Source organism: Globicephala melas, chromosome 11, assembly GCF_963455315.2.
Source record: "Globicephala melas chromosome 11, mGloMel1.2, whole genome shotgun sequence".
In the NCBI taxonomy this organism is placed as follows: Eukaryota; Metazoa; Chordata; class Mammalia; order Artiodactyla; family Delphinidae; genus Globicephala; species Globicephala melas.
The window spans coordinates 90,393,504-90,415,349 of NC_083324.2; the positions used below are offsets into that span (position 1 = coordinate 90,393,504).

The following is a 21,846-nucleotide window of genomic DNA, read 5'->3' on the forward strand; positions in this document are numbered from 1 at the left end:
AATCTTGTTTTTCTCGATTTTTAAAAAGTTGTTTGCTTGAAATCATTGCACTCGTACCGAACTGAACCTCTGTAGCAGCTGAAATTACTTGACTGTGACAGATAGTTCTGAGTTACATATATTATGTGCACTGTTCTCTACTCCACAAAGTATTTCCTGAGCAACACAAGTGAGCACACTCAGGGCAGCGAGGTCCCAGCAGCAGCAGGCTAGCCGCCCTATAGAATGCAGCCCTAGAGTCTGTGGGCTGAGGCCATCTCTGCTAGGACCCAGCCCGGCACTCACCTGTCCTGACCACGCAACGCACTAGCGGCATCATCTGGGTTTAGAGTTTTAACTTCCAACTTCGCCATTCCCTTCCTTCTCCAATACTTTACAGTCCTTTTCCCAATTGTTACTTTTCGTCTGCTTGTGTATATTACCCTATTTTCACCTACATTCCAATCCTATAAACCAGAAAACATAGCTGAATGAGTAACTGGGTAAAGAGTCTCCTTGATTAGAGCCAATACCTTAAACATTTTCAAACTTTCCACAAAGGACCACATTAGATACCAACCATGACATTATCCATGCTCTATTAAATGAATAAAATCTGGCTTAAATGACAATAACTGTGAAGATACAAACACCCGTGTTTGCTTTAACATCTTTATTATCCTGAATATAAAAGACAGAAATCCTTTAAGATATAACAGAGTTCTTTATATGTGAAACATTATTTTTTTACAAGTGAAAAAATAAATACCTCTTGGAATAAAGGCTTATATGCTAATATGTGCCATAAAAAAGTAGAGTTTTAATATCTGACAAAATGTCTGTGCAAAGAAACAAATGCATAAACACATTACTGCTACATTAAGGCAATATGAAAAGTATACTCAGAAATCTCAGTAAAGTGACAGTGTAGGTTTCTAGCTTTAACTTAGCTAGTATTGCACCCAATAAGGTCATCCAGGTTCCAGACATCCTAGAAAACCAACAAGCTGACCAGGTTCCAAAATGCCCAAGTGGGAGTGGAAAACATGATTAAGAATATAGAAACAAAAAACCCCCGAAACCCCTCTAAAACATATAGAGGGACAACAAAAAGTTAATACTTAAGCATTTACTACCAAAAAAAAGCTTACGATATCTAGGATACCTACTATAAGGCTGTAAAAGGCTTGATGGCTCAAGCAAAAGCAACCCCACTGGCTGAAGCTGGAGCAGGGTGCGTCGGAGAACTCACGAACGACCCCTGCTTTGTACATGGCGAAGCTTCATCTCAGCGAGCAATGCTCTTCCTTCCAAGGAACATGTGCTCCCTTTTCAATCTTAAAATATTCCACCAACTCAAGAGGCCCAAGGAGTGCTGACTACTCCACAGAAATCGTCTAACCAGACTGGTAGCATTTTATAATTGAAAGGCTTGGGGCCAGGGTAAGGAGAGGGGGAAAGAATAGGACACCATCCACGTGGAGGGATCTTTTTTCCACTGGTTAGACTGGTTTAAATCTGACAACTTTGTGTCCACTTTAAAAAAGTCCCCGAATCAGGCTTCCCTGGTGGTGCAGTGGTTGAGGGTCTGCCTGCTGATGCAGGGGACGCGGGTTTGTGCCCCGATCCGGGAGGATCCTGCATGCTGCGGGGCTGCTGGGCCCGTGGGCCGTGGCCGCTGGGTCTGCGCGTCCAGAGCCTGTGCTCTGCAACGGGAGGGGCCGCAGCAGTGAGAGGCCCGTGTACGGCAAAAAAAAAAAAAAAAAAAGTCCCCGAATCGATTTTTAAATATGTTTGCCTCCCAATCTTTCTTGAACAAGTTAGAAAAACAGAAATGACATTAAAATGACAACTATCTCTTTAAGAAAAATTTTCCTATTAAAAATGTCCAGAGCTCTGTGACCCGTACAAAAGGAACCAAGTAAATCCTTAAAATGAATCCTTACAAAATTGGCTGCAAGTAGGAAACTTACCTTGGGATACGTTAAGGAGACTTAAACATCAGTTTCTAAAAGGTACTCACTTTTGGGCTATGCTGCCACTAACTGACGTCAAAGATCTTCCTGATTTCTTTACTTGATCATAAAAAGAAGAAAAGTCCAAGGAACGTGTCTGGGTCCCAGAGCTCTTCCTGGTCACCAACCCGGACGTGCTGATTCTACGCATGGTACATTTTGGCGGTAAGGAGTAGTCATACTGTTTCTAGTCTTCCTTTTTTTTTTTTCCCCCTAAACGTTGCACGGCAGATGGGCGTTGGAGTATTTATTCTCTCCACAATCTATCATGTTTATAGTTTATACCAGTGCAGTTCATGGAGACATGGCATGTCTGGTAAGTGCACAGCAGATCAGATCACAGTCAGGTTGAGAAGACTGGTGTGGGTCGGCAGGTAGACGTGCTGGACGTGGTCCACCCGTGACCTGCAGACAGGACAGGACTGGAAAAGAGAAGCCGACAGTATGGGTTAGGACACTTCCAAGGGTCTGTGTCTTCAGTGTTCACCCATGGTACCTATTACAGTGCTTTTTCTAAATACGTTGTGGTCACAATTATTTCTAGCTTTCCACTGGGAGGGCTCTTTGCTTTCTAACAAGTCTGACATTTTATACCTGACAAAGGATTAAAAATAAATACTAGGAAAAAGTATAAATGAATGAAATTAATCAGGTTTTCAGTCAAACTCTTAAACAAGGCACCGTGAGTAAAGTGATTACTGAAGACTTCTTGCTGTGCAATGAGGCTGTGGTCCCTACATGGGCTGATGATGAAGTCTCAGGCAGGGATGCAGGAGACCCTCCCGGAGACTGTGTCCTTGGCTCAGCGGGCTCAGGGTGCATCACGGGGGGATGCCACGTGGCCGGTGAGCATGGCCGCTCCTAGTCACAGGTCACAGCTCCACACCCCTGGCTGGCCTCTCAGCAAGCATGTCCCTTCCTCAGCCACACGGGGCACCGTAGGCATGAGAATCAGACTATGTGGATGAAAAAGGCAAATCCACGACCACTCCTGGGGAAATCACTCGTCTTGGGAGCGTGATCTACTCTAAGGAAGACATGGGCATCCTCTTGGCTCATATATAGCCCTAAAAATAGTTCTGAAATTAGCAGCTTCCGAGGGACTAGATGTTATTTAGGGCTAATTTTACGTAAAATTACAGTGACAGTTAGCCAACCGTTCTGGGAAATGAAAACAAATTGAGAATATTGTAAAAGGAAATGCAAGGTGCAAGAAAGAAATGATACTATGTAAGAGGTGCTTTTATTTTTTCTACTAATATTAAAATTAGTTTGACTTGCTAAGTGAGAGCTAATCCAAGGGGACCTCGGAGGCATAGGCAGTACCAAAAGGAAATTAATCACAAAAAATGAGGCGACAACCCACCCATGGATAAGTGAGAGTTAACTATCACTCAAAACTCTAAGAATTCTTTCCCAAATAATACAAGTAAGCAAAAAAGACCATCCTCCGACGTGTCAAGCAGCAGAGACAACGTGAAAAGGGAAGAGAAGGAGGTGACCAGCCCCCAGGAGGCCTGGGTTCCACTGCCCGGCTCAGCCACTAACTAGATGTGGTACCTTGTGAATCTGAACCTCATATCCAGGACTTGAAAGAAGCCTGTGATTTAGTAATTACATTGTTGAAAAGAGTGTGCTAATCCAAACTGTTTCCAAAGGGCAACACCTTCCAAGTCACAGATACAAAGACCCTCTGGATGGAGATGGACATTCTCCATCTGTGCCTCCACAAGTCAGCACCTGGCCCATGCCAGCCGGCTGACCCCTCACCTGGAGCTGGGAGAACCCTCACCTGGAACTGAAAACGCCCCTTCACCTGGAGCTGGAAAACACCCCCTCACCTGGAGCCAGGAGGACCCCCACCTGGAGCCGGGGGACCCTCATCTGGAGCTGGGAGGACCCTCACCTGGAGCTAGAAATGCCCCCTCACCTGGAGCTGGAAACATTCCCTCATCTGGAGGCGGAAGGACCCTCACCTGGAGCCAGGAGGAACCTCACCTGGAGCTGGGAACGCCCCCTCACCTGGAGCTGGGAAGATCCTCACCTGGAGCTGGGTGGCGCAGCCCTCGCAGCACACAGTGTGGCCGCAGGGGCAGAAGGCTGAGTTGATCTCACCCTCGCAGCACAGCACGCACAGCATGGCCTCCTTGAGCTTGCGCAGCTTCTCCTGGAGGGCCCGGGTCTGCTGGCAGCCAAGGCCTTCGCAGCTGCCGCAGCTCATGCTGCTCTCCGAGGACTTCAGGGGAGAGTCTGGAGGGCTGGGGTCGCTTCTCGGCACGAGATCCAGCACACCCGCGTTGTACAGAGCCCTCCTGGCGTGGTCATACGCCTCCTTGGAGGTTCTTTTAATATCGAAGACATACTTCTTGCCCAGGTTGATGTTTTCGTTCAGAAACAGAGAAGCCAAATGGCCCTTCAGGTCTCGGCTGTACTGCATCATGACGGCACTGGTCACCGTGTCGCACCTACGGACAGAGATGTAACACCCACCTCAGTACTGACAGGCCTGGGCATCCCCACGAGCCAGACCTTAAACACTGCTGTGAATAATGATGCTCATGGGAGCAGACATTAAATATTTTTGTTTGTGTGCTTGAAAATGAATTCTTCCAGTTTCATAGGTGTTAGGTATTTCAATGATTCTACCTCTGTGCTTCTCAAGTGTCTGCAAAGGAAGGAGCCCTGATCAGGCAGCTGTAAACCAGAGGGCACCTCCACCTCCAGGGACAGAACTACAGTCCAAAGCAGCTTATGGCAAGAAAAAGGAAATTCTTCTTTGTAGTCTTGGCTTTATGTTAAAAATTGCTACAGATTTTCCATTCTGCTCCACAATGTGTGTGTCTACTTTAACATAAAAAAAGGGTTGGTTGCCTGCCAATTAAACTTCTTAGCTTTTAAAAAACTTTCCAAATATTTGAGTCAAATCACAAGTCTACTTTAAAGCACCCTTGGAAATAAGGCTATCAATACAGTTATCGAGACATCCTCACTACACACTGAGGATTCAGCGTAGCAGCTCTCCCAGGAAGGAAAGACGACTTGGGTCATCCTGCGGGAGAAGGGCAAAAGCGGCGGCTGAACAGGCCCCACCGCTCAGTCACCTCGGGGAAGGGGAGCTCTGAGGAAAGGGCTAAGAGATAAGCAGTAGAGTGAAGCTCTCTCTCTGACACACACACACACACACACACACACACACACACACACACACACTCTCTCTCTCTCTCTCTCTCTCTCTCTCTCTCTCTCTCTCTCTCTCTCTCTGAGGGAAAAGCAGGATGATGTTGAGAAGGACCCCACTGCTATGGTAGAAATGAAGGGTTCGAAAACAACCGATTTCTTAAGCTCTATACAAGGTTCACTGACACAGTGATACCAGGAACCATAGGAGCCTTGCTGTCACCTGGAAATCTCAGCATTGTGGCAGACGCTGGCGTTATGGGGTGCACGGGGGTACGTGCCTGTAAAAAGCATGCGTCTCGGTGATGGCTCGGTAGAGCCCGCTGGCTGCCCGGGTGCTGATCATCTTGAACAAGAGCACGATGCTGTTCCCAGACTCCTTGGTGATGGTGAGGTACACGTTCTTCCCTGACTGGGTAGCCATCTGCACGACAGGGTAAGCGATCCTGAAATGTGGGAAGAGAAAAGTGAGCAAGCCCAGGGGAGATGGGTCACCGTGTGTGTGCTTCTGCAGGGTTCCCATGTGCTCAGGGCCCAGCCATAAAGCCAGACACTCTGCCTGGGACCGTCAGATAAGCACTCTGCTCCCTAGGTATGAAGGCTCTTTGAAAAGAGTTGGAGAGGAGCACTGGCGCAAGTTTTGGAGTGAGTGTGAGTGTGAGTGTGAGTGTGTGTGAGTGTGTGTATGTGTGAGTGTGTGTGTGTGTGTGTGTGTGTGTGTGTGAAATGAGATTTTTATAGCCGTGGATGACATGTGAAAAATATTAACTCTGTCACATCAGTACACTTGAGCCTATATTTAAAAAAAAAATATTGGAATGGTTATCAAGGCCTGAATAAAATGAATGTACCTACCCAAAATGAAACACATTATTCCTAAAGGATGACTGTCTAGTAAATCCCTCTCCATTTCCTATTTTCACCATCAGAGCTACAAAAGTACGTACACACGTAGGTCTAAACAAAAATTTAAGACTTGGGTTACCTATTAATTGGGCTGAAGTCATCTTTACAAATTGAGATTCCTTCAGGTCCAACCCCAATGAGGAGTTTCTGCCCTTCGCTGTCCCTCACAGAATGCCATTCTGTGCCGTAGTTTTCCATTGCGGACACAATCTGCAAAACCTGGTATTCAGCCGAAGCCTGGCTGGTCCCCTCCAATTCCTTATGCTTTGCCACAATGCTGCAAGACACCAAAAGGGCAGAGAGGCATACAGAGAGATTAACTGATGTAGTCTTCAGAGATAAATCGGTATCATTTTTACTAGTGAATTATACTGACACTGTCATTTACGAATCACAAAAACTCAAAGCTATATACTATTGATATTTCATTTATTTAGCAAACTTATTGTAAAATACTTTTAAGACACTGTTCAAGATCTCAACTATTAAATCATTAGGAGAAAAAACTATGGGGGATGCCAGATGGGGATGAATTAAAAGAACTATGGAAAATCTCTAAAAATATACATAAGAAATTTATATGTAGCAATGTCTCATGCCATTTGTCTAGATTTGCTTTCTAAGTTTCATTATAATATAGCATTATATGGGATTGATTAGGTCATTTGCAACTGAAAAATGCAGGATCTATTTTATCTATTGGGGCGGACAGCCTCCAATACCATCCTTAAAGGTCCCCACCTCCTGGTATCCATGCCCTCATGTAACTTCCTTCACTTGAGTGTACGCTGGAGTAATGACTTGCTTCTAATGTACAGAATACAGCCAAAGTGATGTGCTGTCACTCACTTCTGAGATTAAGTTATAAAGAGACTTTGAATCCGTCTTGGGTGTTTGCTCTTGCTCTGACTCAACTGCTCGTCCTTGGGGAAGCCAGTCCCCACGTTATCAAACAGCCCCCCCGAAGAGGCCGCTGTAGTGAAGGCACAGGCCAGCCAACAAGTCACCTGAGCCAAACTGGAAGCAGATCCCTCCCTCGTGTGAGCCTTCAGATGAGACTGAACCCCCCCACCAGCTTGACTGCAGCCTCCTCAAAGATCTGGAGCCAGAGAACCCAACCGGGTCACGGCCAGATTCCTGACCCAGAGAATTGTGAGATGATTTTGTTGTTTTAAGCCACTAAGTTTAGGGGGGTAACCCTGTTACCCAGGAATAGATAATTAAGACATCTTTGTTAGGTCTCTTGGTTTAATCCTTGCTGGGATGAAGAAAATGCTGATAAACATGACAGACTTTTTAAGAGATATGCATTCTTAAAAGGTCAGAGATGCTACAATTCCTGTTATATAGTATTTTGTATAAGGGCATTTATTTGTGTGGATTATGTTTTGTGTTTGTAAGTTTCTCAAAGAAAAGGCTAAGAATCTGTTGAAAATAGTTGGTTATATTGGGCAATGGTCTAGTCTCAACCTCACAAATTACCTGTATCTATCATAGTTTGATTTTCTTCTGGAAATTCTTATAAATTTGCTAGATCTGTGACAATAAACATGAGCCTGAACTGCAGCCTCACCTGTTCAAGGTGGCACTGGAGAGCTCCTTGGCACACAGCTCTTCATAGCTGTACTTGGCTGTGTTCTGGTTATAGTCGCCAAACTTGGTCTGGGCCAGGAGGGCACTGAGTTCCACTGCTTGCTCTGGTGAACACTGGAGGTGGCCTGCCAGGAGGGCCTCCTTGATATGCAAGAAAAAGATATGCCTGCAAAGCAATGTGAGAGTGAGGTTATGCGGAGGGACTAACTTGGTATGGGACCCAATCGCTTAGCAACTTCATAATCCCATTTAAGTAAGGAAAAGAGAGCAAGGAAGAAAGCTACCTTAAAAATGCTTACAGTTACAGACCCTTTTTTATCATGAGCAGTAAGGCAAAGTAAGTCTAAGGATTAAGTTTCTCTGAAACAAAAAGTCTTAACCCAAACAAAACAAGTCTAACTATGACAAGTTCAGTAACATTCAAGTTACAAAATGTAAAATAATTATATACACGTTTCTGCATTACACTATTTAAAAGAAATGATCTTAATCAGAAAAACTTTATCTTGACGTGTAATTATTATCTTACAAGCCTCACCTTTATTCAAATGACCCTCAAATCTCTAGGTTTTTTTGATGCGCAGGCTCAGCGGCCATGGCTCACGGGCCCAGTCGCTCCGCGGCATGTGGGATCTTCCCGGACCGGGGCACGAACCCGTGTCCCCTGCATCAGCAGGCGGACTCTCAACCACTGCGCCACCAGGGAAGCCCCAAATCTCTAGTTTTAACCCCAACTTCTCTCCTAAGGATCATATTCAAATATCCAAGTGCTAACAGGCTTCTCCACTGGATGGTCTTCAGTATCCCAATTTCACCTTCTTCAAAGCCAAACTTTCTCCCCAAACCCACTTTTTCTCCCAGTGGAAACCAGAGACTGATTTGTTATTTTTACCACAGACTCACTTTTGACTCTTCATCTTCCTCTGTCTCTGAAAACTCTTTAAATCCAGTTCCGTTTTTCCCATTTTTACCTCCTCTATCCTACTTGTAGCTCTCAACTGTCAGAGAATTTACAATATCCTCTAAGCTGATCTCTCTTCTAGACTCTGTGAATCCACCTTCCAAGTTGCTTGCTTCTGATATAAACTTGCCATTTCTCCACTCAGAATCCTTCAAGACTCTAGGTCTATCCACCTCATTACAAATAGCTCAATTTCGTCTCTTTTTATGGCTGAGTAATACTCCATTGTATATATGTCATACAGAGTGAAGTAAGTCAGAAAGAGAGAGACAAATACCGTATGCTAACACATATATATGGAATTTAAGAAAAAAAAAATGTCATGAAAAACCTAGGGGTGAAACAGGAATAAAGACACAGACTTACTAGAGAATGGACTTGAGGCTATGGGGAGGGGGTAGGGTAAACGGTGACAAAGCAATAAAGAGGCATGGACATGTATACACTACCAAACGTAAGGTAGATAGCTAGTGGGAAGCAGCCGCATAGCACAGGGAGATCAGCTCGGTGCTGTGTGACCGCCTGGAGGGGTGGGATAGGGAGGGTGGGAGGGAGGGTGACGCAAGCGGGAAGAGATATGGGGACATATGTATATATATAACTGATTCATTTTGTTGTGAAGCTGAAACTAACATACCATTGTAAAGCAATTATGCTCCAATAAAGATGTTTAAAAAAAATAAAATAAAAAATAAACTCTTAAAAAAAAAAAAAAAAAAAGAATCCTTCAAGAGATCCCCATTGTTTGCCGAGGAAGCACACTGTCAGCATGAACCCAGGGTTCTCCACATCTGGCCCCAGATTTCCAGCCACATCTCCTGTCATTCCCTCCAGCCACTACGTCCCAGGAAAGGGACAATTCCTCCTTCTGGAAAAACCAAGTACATTCACGCCCCCACGTCTCTGGTCTTGCTGTTCCCTCTGTCCTGAAGGCCACTCCTCCTGTCCCCTCATTTGGATACCCTTTTGTCTATATCACATGCAAACTATCTATTCCTCTATTATATTTGACATGTTCTAACTTCTAGTATTTAGCTGCACCTGAGCTGACTTCATAAGTGCCTCTAACATCAGAGTTCTATAAATGTACGTAAAACTACACGTGTCTGCAACTAGTTTATATCCCCATCCTGGTTCCATTCCATCTGAGCCTGTCCTAATTGTATACAACACTGCATTCTACATTTACCGAAAGGTATGTGAGAATTAGAAATCCTGGAAAACTTCACATATTGTTGGCTGCCAATCCGTGTTGCCGAAGATTCTGAACAGAGTATCTAAACTGTCATAGGCACACTGGCCTGGATTATGAAATCTGTCTCTGGCAAATGTATAACCTTCCTTGGATGACTCAATACAGTCTCTCAAACATGCTGCAACGCCATACTATTCCTTCTGTTAACAAATGAATTACGATCATCATTGTAAAGCTCTGAACAGGGTTCCTAAATTCCCCCCCTTCAGCTGGATACCCTTATTCCAGTCCTCGAGATGCTTTTCTTTATATGCTAGCCTTGTGTCGGACATCCAGGTAGAAGGGATAACGTGAACAATGCAAAAAAAGGAGGCAAGGGAACTTGAGGCTAGAAATACAAGGAGGGGCTCTGTTGAGAGTCTCAAAACTTCAGGCTGACAAGAGCCATTTAATCCTCCTTTAAGAAATGTTTAAATTCAACATTTTGTGCCTTCTATGATGATAAAGAAATGTTTAAAATTATCAGACTCTGCCAAACACTGCAGTTTTTTCTTTATTCAAAGCCCCCTATGAAGAAATCACAGTGAAGAATGCATAATAGCACTGGAAGAAGATAAGCATGGTTTTTATTAACCCAAACATCTGCTTGTCTTTAAAGTATTTCTGACATACTGCTAAACTGAGAAGAGGGTCCTTACTGGGGCAAAGAAATAACTACAAAAATAACTTGTTTTAAAATAGCTATCTGAGGACTGAGGTCTAGCCGTCCCTTAAAATCTTGGTGTTAACAACACTGCTTCAGCCCTCAGAAAGCTTTTTAGAGGACTGTTCGGTAAATGCCATCTTGATTAAGGTACCTCTGTCTCTGCATTCATCAGTGGACATGTCAGTAGGGAACAAAAACTTAAATATATACTTCCATTAAAGAAGAAAGTATGTGCTGAAAGATTTTAAGGGTATCACCCAAAAACCTAAATATGTACTTCCATTAAAGAAGTATGTGCTGAAAGATTTTAAGGGTATCACCCCAACTAAGTCTTCTTAATTTAATTACTGCTTATGTGAAAATGTCTTTTAACTTATTTCCTAAGTATTAAGTTAGAGACTAGTTTAGCCTGCAAAAGAAGAGTTTCAAAATTGATCCAATTTCCTTTTCCAAACTATCCAGGACCGACTTCTGGACAGACAGCTGTCAAAATCAAAGGCAAAGCAGCAGCAGTAACAAAATGTTAACAGGTGGTCAGCAGCCTGAGAGTAATGTGATCCTTCCTCGGTCTGGGAGTCAGAATTTTCCAAAAGGAGGTGGGGGACAATATCCTTTTCAACATACTCCACATTCTCGGCTGCACTGCGGTCGATACCCTGTGAGTACAAAAATCCTCCTCATCATTTACAGAAACTTTCTGGTAAGGCCCTTCCTGCATTTTGCCATTTCATGGTTATCAAGCAACCTTTTCATTTCAAGTCAACAAATCTGCCACGCATCGCCACTGTGCCAAGCCCTATGCCGAGGTCCCAGGGTGAACATATCTGATCGCTCCTGTTTCGATGGAAGGTACAGCCTTTTGGTGTCAAGGAATGTATCCTATCAAAATAACTCTGGCTACAAACTGGCTCTTGGGTGATAAGTTTATGCTCTCCAGGAGAAGAGCACGTGCAGCAGTGACAGCAAAGGTCACGCGGTGGCAGGCCATCTGCAGACTCTATTTAATGTGCTCTTTCGAAGAGGGAGGATGGCAGGGCATACAGAAACATTTCCACACGGAATCCAGTGATGGCTCAATAATTAGGGGTGGTTTTCAGTCAAGTATTTTCTCCTATTATTTTCTCTCCAACCATCTGGCCTGTAACTGTCTGGCTCGTGGATTCCCCCCCACCCCGCCCCGCACCTCCCATTTCGTAAAGTGGTTAAAAGTTACCAATAATATCAAAATGAGCAGATGTGGTCAAAGAAGTCAGGCCTGCAGTGAATTTTTTTTTTTTTAACTAAAGATCAAAAGTGGTTGGCCTATCTAATTCAATTTAGGCTACATGCTAGAATCATAAACAGAAAGAAAGCCTTTGGAAAAAATGCTTTCTTTGTCTTAAGCAAATGTCTATGAATATGTCCTAACAGACATAAGCTCATTTTCTAAACATTGTTCTGGTTGCACCTTGAAATTCATGACTCTTCAAGCTTTACCCAGTTACTAAGAAAACGGATACACTTTCAATATATGGATGGGGTTTGGAGCCCCAAAGTGAAACATTCTAGCTAACTCATGTCTTTGCATTTAATGAATTCACACTTGCTGCAGCATTAGGGAAGACTTAAAAAAAAAGGGGGGGGGGATAAATATAAGGATATGTCATATTTTAATTTAAAAAAGAGTCACATATCTTTAATATATTTTTGTTTCAGAGTATGTACTTCAGATTTCCTCTATGTTTAAAATGAACTCCTTTCCATAGCTTTACGGAATAAAGTTAGGTCATTTACCTTTTGAGAACTGTAATCAGAGCACTCTCCTCTAAACCCTGGCTTGTCTCATAAAGAAATCATCTAATAATCAAAGCAGAACTCTCTGCAAACCAATCGGGAGTTGTCGATCTGCTCATCACAGTTACTCTCAATTACTGCCCTCCAGTTATCATCCCAGTTACATAATTTTGAAGAGCTTTTCATGACACAAATATAAAACAACTATCTCCACATTTACTATTAAACTCAAAATTAAGTAACTAACCTAAGACATCGCGAAAATGGCTAAGTAGCTATTTCTAAAAAGTCTCCAGTCCTAATAACTGAAGTGAATTTCTCCCCAAGAGACTGACTGAACTTGGCCCTCCGTTGTAATGGCTGGTTTGTCCCTCACAGAGCGAGACACCAACTGAGATCACCCATATGCCCACCTCAGTCCAATGAGTCATTAAACCACAAGCTCGAACTGCCAAGTTATATTTAAAAATTATCAAGTCACAACAGAATTGCTATAGGTTTGTTTTGTATCTTAAATTCCAGTGAAACAAAAATCAGCTCAAGATAGATCACAGGCCTAAATGTAAAAGCTACAACTGTAACCCTTTTAGAACAAAACATAGGAGAGTATCTTCACGACTTGGAGGTAGGTTCCCCTCAGGATGCAGTCAGCAAAAACCGTAAAAGAAAAAAGTGGATAAATGAGACTTCACCAAGGTTAAAAACTTCTACTCATCAAAAGGCATCAAAAACACAGGCAAACCACAGGAAAAAAAAAATACACTTATAAAACATATATCTGACAAAGGACTAGTATATATAAAGAATTTGTGCAGCTCAAAAATAAAGACAACTCAATAAAAAAGGGCCAGTGACTTGAATAGATACTTCGCAAAAGATGTACAAAAGGCCAATAAGCACATGAAAGTGTTATTAATCAACAGAGATGTAGAAATTAAAACCACAATGTGCTACCACTATAAACCCACCTGAAACCCGGCAGGGATGCAGACGCACTGGTCCCCTGTACATTGTTGACAGGAGTACAGAATGGTACAATCGCTTCGGGAAAAGATGTGGCAGTTACTTATAAGCTAAACAATTACCTCCTCTAGGACCCAGCTCTTCCATTCTCATTTACTCAAGAGAAATGAAAACACATGTCTACAAAAGACTTGTGCTTGAACTCTCAGAGCAGCTTTATTCACGATAGCTGGAAAACAGGTATTCATCATAGGAGTATGCATAAACAAACAGCAGCACGTTCCTACAGTGGAATACTATCCAGCAATAAACAGGAACGAGCCGCTGATGTATACAATAAGATGATGGGTCTCGAAAAATTTATGATGAACAAAAGGAACCAGACACAAAAGAGTACATACTGTGCGATTCCACTGACATGAAGTAGAACAGGCATCACTAAACTATGCTGGAAAAACATACAACCTGGTTGTGGGGTGGCGGTAGGGAAGGGGGGGTGGGAACGACTGCAGAGAGGCATGAGAGAACTTTCTGGAGTGATGGTTCATACTTGATAAGGGTTTTGTTTAAACAGGTACATCCATTTGCCAAAACTCATTAAGTGGTATATTAGGATTTAGGCATTTCATCATATATAAATTTTGTATCAATCAAAAGAAAAAAAAAGAACTGTAGGCAAATACTGAGTTCTAGTTAGTGATACGCATACTGAAGTATTTAGGGAGATGTGTACTCACACACAACTTATTTTGAAAAGCATGAAAAAATAGACTGATGGATGGATAGAGGGATCAATAAATGGATAAATATGTGATAAAGCAAGTATATTAAACTGTTAATAGTAGAATCTAGGTATTGGGTGTTCACTGTAAAAATTTTCAACTTATCCGTACATTTGAAATTTTTCATAGTAAGAGGCTGAGAAAATAACACCAGTTAAAATCCCTAGGGTCAAGGTTCAGAATTCAAATGAAGAGGCACACCTAAAATGAACCATCACATCTACCACACTTCATGGAAGGCTTACAATTGACAAACCTGTCACAGCCAATAATTACCAAGTCAGGTCTCTATTCAGGTTTAAGGAACTCCTCCTCAAAGCCCAAAATGCAAAATGGGAATCACCGATAAATTTGCTTTCTCCTCAGCTCCAAGGCAGTTAAAAGATAAGGAGGGTACAGGTGAGGGAAATTCCTAAGTTCAAAAGTAGTTACAACTCACAGCAGAAAAACACTTGGAAGCATAAAATCTGGACTTCTAAAAAATATGATTACTCACTGTAGATAGCTGTCCCTAGGCAAACAACAGTCCGGGCAATCTTGTAGTTTAAGAGCATTAACTACAATCTCTTTCTCAACAATTTAGATTAGTGTGGAGGGCTATCAGGTCCAGAAGAGGTCTGGGATCGGGCTGTAGTGGTACACGACTCAGAGAATAAATAAACCTGGAACCTGATCCCACTGGTCACCCTGAATCTGCCCTTTGTGCCATTTAAATATTCAAATTTTATTTATAATGACATTCAAAATGAACAGTTCATTTTGGTTACATAAAAATCAATTTCTCAATGTTCTCTGATATTTCATACACATATATAAGTATCAGAAATTCAAAAAGAGACTGAAGGGGCCCAGGCGGGCGGTCTGTGGCTAAAATAACCATATACCACCACAAACGTCCCGGACTCTGAACAGAAAGAAAAACTTAAAAGATAAATAAGAATTCAGAAATGTAAGTAATACTTTCTTTGGAAATAATATACACGTCTGTCTTTACCATTTTTTACTTTCCTGGAGGCTGTGTTGTATTTGGGCATACCAAAAAAAAAAAAAAAAAAAGAATGTGTCACTCCACTCTTAGGCATGTAGTTGATATGAAGAGCATAATACTCCTGCAATGCATCCTATGGAATTTACCCATCCTGAATCACACAAAGGTAAATTCTGTAATCAACCTTTACCATCGTGACAATGTGTTTTGTTTTAAATTTATTTTATTTATTTTACTTTTGGCTGCGTTGGGTCTTCGTTGCTGCGCGCCGGCTTTTCTCTAGTTGCGGTGAGCGAGTGCTACTCTTCGCTGCGATGCGTGGGCTTCTCATTGCCTGATGATGTTTTATAAGACTTTGAATGTGATTACAGGCACTGGCTAGGGTCAATGTGATTCAGCTGTGTACTGATTTGAGATTACCACCCCCACCTGCCTATAGTTTGCATGTGGCATTTGCTTTGTGGGTTTCAGTGATGCCATCTTCCTTCGATTTTCACTTGTCTAAGTAATATTTGTTGAGAGACAGGGAAAAATTGAGTTTAATAAGTAGTCAGGACCTACAAATTGGGTGAAATTAGATAAAGTGAGCCTGTGGCTTGAAAACTATCTGAACTTCATAAAAGGTCCAGGAGCGTGGTAGTTCATTCTAGATAAGAACAACCACAATGAACAAACGCCTTGGAATGAGGTAGAGGGGGCGAAGGAAGGAAGCAAGCAAACAAAAGAATGCCAAGCACTGAGCAAATTCTTAACTGAGAAAAATCACTACAAAACATTTTTTAGTGGTGAGAATTCTTTTAGACATTCTCAAACTTTTCAAGTTATAGAAGCAAACTGGCAAACATTTCAATACCTATAAGAAAATTTATATTATCACAGTATCAGTTAACCCTATTTTTTTTTATTTCCAAGTTCTTAATTCATTGATTCAACAAATATTTACACACCAAGCACTGGCTAGATTCTGGGTATACAAGGTTGATCAGCTCCTTGCTTAATGGAATTTTAGATTATTAGAGCGGCTGACAATAAGCAAATTGTCACATAAGTAAATGGAGTGTTACACACTCATTAAATGCTATAAAGGAAAGCTACACGATGTCTTGGGAGAGTTTAGTCTCCTGAGCACGCCTGGAGAAGGCTTCCCCGGGGAGTGATGAGTGAGCTGGGGTCTGAAGCCAAACGCATCACTGCTCACGACTTTTAAGATCCTAATGAGATGCAACGTTCAGGATTATAGCATTTCCATGAACATGTAGTTCAGCACTCACAGAGCCCCTGTATTGGGATTGGTTTCTGGGATAGAGGATTCAGGTGTTGGTAAGTCTTAACCAAGCAGGGTGCCTCTAGCAAAGAACACAGAGCTCTGCTGAAATGTGGCAGTCAAGGAGAAACAGAAAGATTTTACTGGGAATGGATGGTATAATTACCATCCCTGAAGATGAAGCATATAATTCTCTAATCTCTGGTTTTGAAAATGTTGACAAAATCTGGTCTGAATTGCTGTGAATAACCGAAAGCCTCTGAAAGGTAATAATTTCAAAGATGATTATGATTTCAGATTTACTTCTGGAATATATTAATTTCACTTTTCGTTTTAATCCATAGCATGGCAAACATCTGCTGAAAACACCTGCTGTCGCCAATCTCTGAAAGGTGCCAGCTGAGTCTAAACAAAACTCTCTGGTTACTTTCCAGAATCCCCCATTCCAGAGCAAACATAATTATCCAGGTAAAGAATCAAATCTAAAATCAGGCCACATCAGAGGCCAGACTAACTCTATCTACCAATCTAAGCAGACATTGGATATATTTTTTCCTCTCTTCAGAGAAATGTATTTAGAAAAAGCATTAGGAAAATAATATGGAGAGGAAGCAGAAGCCAAGAAAAAAAAAGTCTACTGCTAGAAGGGATTTAAAGAATCTCTTTCAGGGTTTTCAGTTGGGCTCAAGTCTTGGAAGGCTGTACATGCTGGAGGCAGACTGCTGAGCTGGACCCAGAACGCAGGGGCTTCTGCCTTGCCCCTAGAGCTCTGCTCTTACAGACGGGCCTTCCTGCCTGTCATTCTCACAGCAGCTTCCCTAATCTAATGCAAACTAATATATTAACTGGCCCCCAGTCAGGCCAGCTACTGTGAGCAGGCTGCTTTAATTGTCCACAGAGACAACTTGGCTAGGATATTTCAGCACATTTAATAAACTGTCCAGACACTTTCTGAGTATTAAATGGAAATGACTGATGACTTGACCTCATGACTTGATGAAGAGCTGGGAAAATATCACTTCTCATAACTGGACTGGCAAAGCTGAGCTTACTCACCATGTAAACAGATCGATTTTATTTTCATGGCATTTTATATGAATATTTTACAACAAATGATTAAATATCAAAAAAGTTTATCAACCAGCTTTATCTTGATAACATAATATTAGGGAAAATAAGTATTTCTGTTCCGTAGTATCATGCACATAAACACAATGCTAATTGTAACTACATTCGACGCAGCACGACTACTGATCCTAATGAAAAGGTACAATGCTAATTACAACGCACTTTATCTAGTTATTAAAGCAGAATGCTATATAAAGTTTAGGTGGTATTTTCTTAAAATTCTGTATTTATTTCAGACAACCTCACAAAAACAAGTAAAATACACCAATATTTTAAAAGTCAAAATCACATGAATTTTTCAGTATAATTTCAAAAGGAATGAAAATCAATTAAAATTACCTAGTCTAACTAGGTATGTGCAATGTTTGAGTGCTATTAGACATGAATCTCGAGTCAAAGTCAATTGAGTCAATAAAGTAGGAAATTTGATTCCAATTCTAATTCATAAAATATCTCTATTTCTTGCATGAATAGAATGGAGCTGATAATAGTTATTCACTCTATTACAAGAAAGCACAGGTAAAGACTAGTAGCAAATTGTAAAATCTGTAAGCATTTATAATACAGATGTACGTATTATATTATGACTGCAGCCACTGGGTTTTTTTTAAGATTATTTGATCTGGACCATTTTTTTAAAGTCTTTATTGAAGTTTTTACAATATTGCTTCTGTTTTATGTTTTGGTTTTTTGGCCACGAGGCATGTGGGATCTCAGCTCCCCAACCAGGGATCAAACCCGCACCCCCTGCATTGGAAGGCGAAGTCTTAACCACTGGACCGCCAGGGAAGTCCCTCAGTCATTGTTTAAATGATGTATTTGGTCCTCCAAGTTTCTGCAGGTTTAAAAAATAAACCTGTGTCATCAAAATAGATTTGAATCTGGAGGCCCTGTAATAATTGCAAAATAATGATAAAGCTACACAATGAAAATTCCAAGGTGTTTTATATATATATTATTTTCTCTTACTCAACTGCAAGTTATCACACTGAAGTGCAAAGTGGAAGCATTCACAAATCCGCTTTAATTTAAAAAAAAATAAAAAAATAAAAAACCCAACCTATCCTGATTCATATAGACAGCTAAAACATCCTTAAATATGAAATCACTTGAATATTTTGCAACATATTTTCAGGAGCACTAAGAATTCAATATACTAGCTTCCCTCAGATACAAAATTGAACACTTCTCTCACCATTTAAAGCTCCATAAAAAGGCAAAGGAGAGATTTCAAATTCAAATAAATAGTGTTTCAAAATATGTGTCTATACGTCCTCTGGTAAACAACCAAAAAAATGACATGTTAAAAACTCTTAAAGGATATGGCTCACTCATTACTCATAATTCTCACACTGACATTTTTTATGTGCATGGCAAATTTCCAATCCAAAGGATTATGAAAAACATTAGAACTAAGATCCAAAGTTTACCATGTTTAAAAGTAGTCATTTTCCAAAAAAAAAAAAAAAAAGTAGTCATTTTCCTTTTTCTTTTTCTTTTTTTTTTACATGCCACTATAAGATTTAGGTCTCCTGCATTTCAGCAGTAAATATTAAACACCAGTTTCCTAGCTTGGCTCATCCTTGAGAAAAGTATTACAGCCAGTCCAGGGGAGAATCCATTTTCTGTTTGAAAAAGGAAACCACATGCTCCAATTGTCTACCACTAGTGGTGGCTTTCTAGAAGAGATAAATTTAACAATCTGAACCAAACAATCATGTATAAACTATCTGTGGGGTAGTGTTAGATTACTACTGGCCTTAAAAGAGTTTTCTGACTAAGTTTTCAAGAAACTGAAAAACTTTTAAAATTCGGACAGAGCTCTTTGCTACACACTGTAACTTGACACTAGGCTGAAGAAGTTGACCAAGTTTAAGTAACCCAAGAGGAACTGTTTCCTGCTTTCTGTTAGAGCAGTCTGCAATGACCTGTAGTAACACTGCTGAGACAGAGGTTACTATCGGGCAGTAGATGCCACTATCAGGAAGTCAGTTAGGTCTTTTTTCTTTCTTTCTTTCTTTCTTTAATTATTTTGCGTTGTGGCACTGATCTCAAGTGTTTGTAAGAATTCAACCTTACTCTCCCATTGTCTATAAAAATAAGAAAAACACCAGAAGAGGTGGAAAATGTACCCCAGGCCAACTATGCAGCTCTCTTTTCACCTCAACAAAAGAACTGTGCTATGGAAAACTTCTAAGTTATAACCAACTCACTCTGTACCAAAACAAATTTGCCTATGAACATCTCTGGGAAGGTGCAGTGGCCCTTCCTAAATGGAATCAGAGGTCTATTTGACATTGGTTTATTTTAGCGTCACTTTACCTAGTCTGCTCCTGTAAGATGAGATGAGGCTCCACGAAGAACTTGACTCTCAGTTTAAGCCGGTAAGGGGCTAGCCCATCCATCTGCTGGGAGATCCGATTTCTCAGATTTAGCCACAAACTTTCACCTTTGCTACCCGTAAACTGCAGTCCAAAATAATCAACTTCTATAATTCCCAATCGTCTGCACACCTAAAACAAAAATGAATGCAGTGTGGATGAGCAAGCGGTCCATGTGGTCAAAGCAAACCCAAAGGCTCCATCTGAGTCTAAGATTCCTGCCTATTCTTTTTTTTAAAAAAAATAACAAAGTTCAACAACGGTGTTACAATTCCTGTTGTCAGCTAAAACAACAGAGTTCTAAGGCTCCAGTGACGCGAAACCACTAGATGTAGTATAGAGGCACAAAAGGAGTTCTCAAAATGTAGCCTTCCAGAAAGGCTGAGGACGGGAATCCACGGGGTATTTTCCTTTTTATTCCAATCACTGGAATTCCCTCCACTAGCACAATCTGCACAGCTGATCTGGCAGCTTATTATCTGGACAATTTTAACCATCTGGACTCCAAAAAAGCAAACACATTGAGGAAACACGCCACAAGTGTCAGCTAAGCTTTGCAGGAGGTTTTCCAAACATCTCAGGTCGAGGGGGTTGGAGGGCACAGCGTTTCACTTGAGATCAAATTTTCTGCCACACCACTATGCACTGTTTGGAACCGTTCCTCCTCACTCCTAAGGAAACGCGTGCTTAAAGACAACCGAGGAGTCCACGACCCAAACCTACCGTCCTCTCGTCCCCCGCGAATCGGGAGATGCAAGGAGGTGCATAAGAAATGCTTCTCCATTTGAGAAGCATCAAGAGACAAGGGCACTGCTTGTCTCTGCCGAGCAACCCGAGGGACCTGCGACCGCCTCCAGCCACCTCATCCCGGGACGCAGGTGGCGCTGCCAGGCCCCGCGGGGACCCGACAGGAGGCATCATTCACACACCTGAGGCAGGTGTGCTGGGCCTCCTTCTTCCGGGAAAGTCCCGGGCTGGGGGGCAGGGGGGCAGGCCCGCCGCGCGTCCCCCGCGCCCTCCACCCCCACCCCACCACGCGCCCCCAGCACGCCACGAAGGGGCCGTGCGCCCCACGGCCTCCTGGAGGAGGGGGCGCAGGCCGGGCGCCTGGGGCGCACTAACCCCGCCGCCGCCGCTGCGCCGCCGGACCCCGGCAAGCGGCGCGTCCCGGCGCCACAGCGAGGCCCCTCGGCCTCGGGGAACCGGCCTGGACCCCGCGCCTGGCCCCTGGTCCTCACCTGGTTGAGGCAGTCCTCGCCGTTGGCTTTCGCCTCCACCTCCACCTCCATCAGCACCGCGTCCGGCCTCGTCACATAGCACAGCATGGCTGGGGCCGCCGCTGCCGCCACAGCCGCCTCGTCTTTGCTGTGCGCGGGGTTCAGACCCAGTTCCGGGCTCGGCGAGGCTGGCCCTCGGGAGGCTGAAGCCCTGCAGACCACTGCCCTGCAACCCGCAGCCGCCGCGCCCTCCCCGCCACCCCCTCTCCAGCCCGCCCGCCAGCTGGCTCTCCGAGTCCCGCGACGTCGCCGCACTCCAGCAGCCCGACTGCCTGCGCCGCAGCGGGGACTTCTCTGATATAGCGGCCCCGCCCCCTTCGGCTGGGGCCCCCGCCAATCACGGAGGCCCCGCCCCTCCGCCGCCGCCCGACCAGCCAATAGCAGCGGCCGTTCGGCCGCCGCCCGACCTCCCAGAGCCGGCTGAGTTCCCCCGGCCGCCGGGGAGGTGGTAGCTCGCGGGGGCTGAGCGCTGCGCAAGGAGGGAGGCCCCGGAACGCGCTTGCTACCTCTGCTCGCTGGGAGACGCTGCTCCGAGCCAGCGACCGCCCGGGACTCCCACGTGGGCTCGCCTTTCTGTCGGACTTGAATATACAGTGATTAAACGCCTCCAAGCTACCGCCTTCAGAAAGAAGCCTTGGGTCGCTCCAGTAGCGCGTTTGGGGGGCGGGGTGGTGGTCGTCGTGGTGAAAGCAGATAGCAAAGAGTGCAACCCCAAAGCCTGAAAAGAAAATGATGATTTCCCTGGGGTTTGCCTCAGT

The 21,846-nt window shown here is 43.2% G+C and overlaps 1 protein-coding gene across 1 annotated transcript; it reads right to left on the reverse strand.

The window, feature by feature from the left end:
• Positions 1-643: 643 nt before the first annotated feature.
• MYLIP (myosin regulatory light chain interacting protein) lies at positions 644-21,334 on the reverse strand. The gene is made up of 7 exons (XM_030881364.3): positions 21,050-21,334; positions 19,753-19,943; positions 7,651-7,836; positions 6,157-6,354; positions 5,453-5,617; positions 4,039-4,459; positions 644-2,416 (listed from the first exon to the last, which is right to left on the reverse strand). Exons 1-7 carry the CDS (start codon positions 21,134-21,136, stop codon positions 2,327-2,329), a joined length of 1,338 nt encoding a protein of 445 aa, XP_030737224.2. The 5' UTR covers positions 21,137-21,334; the 3' UTR covers positions 644-2,326.
• Positions 21,335-21,846: the final 512 nt, after the last annotated feature.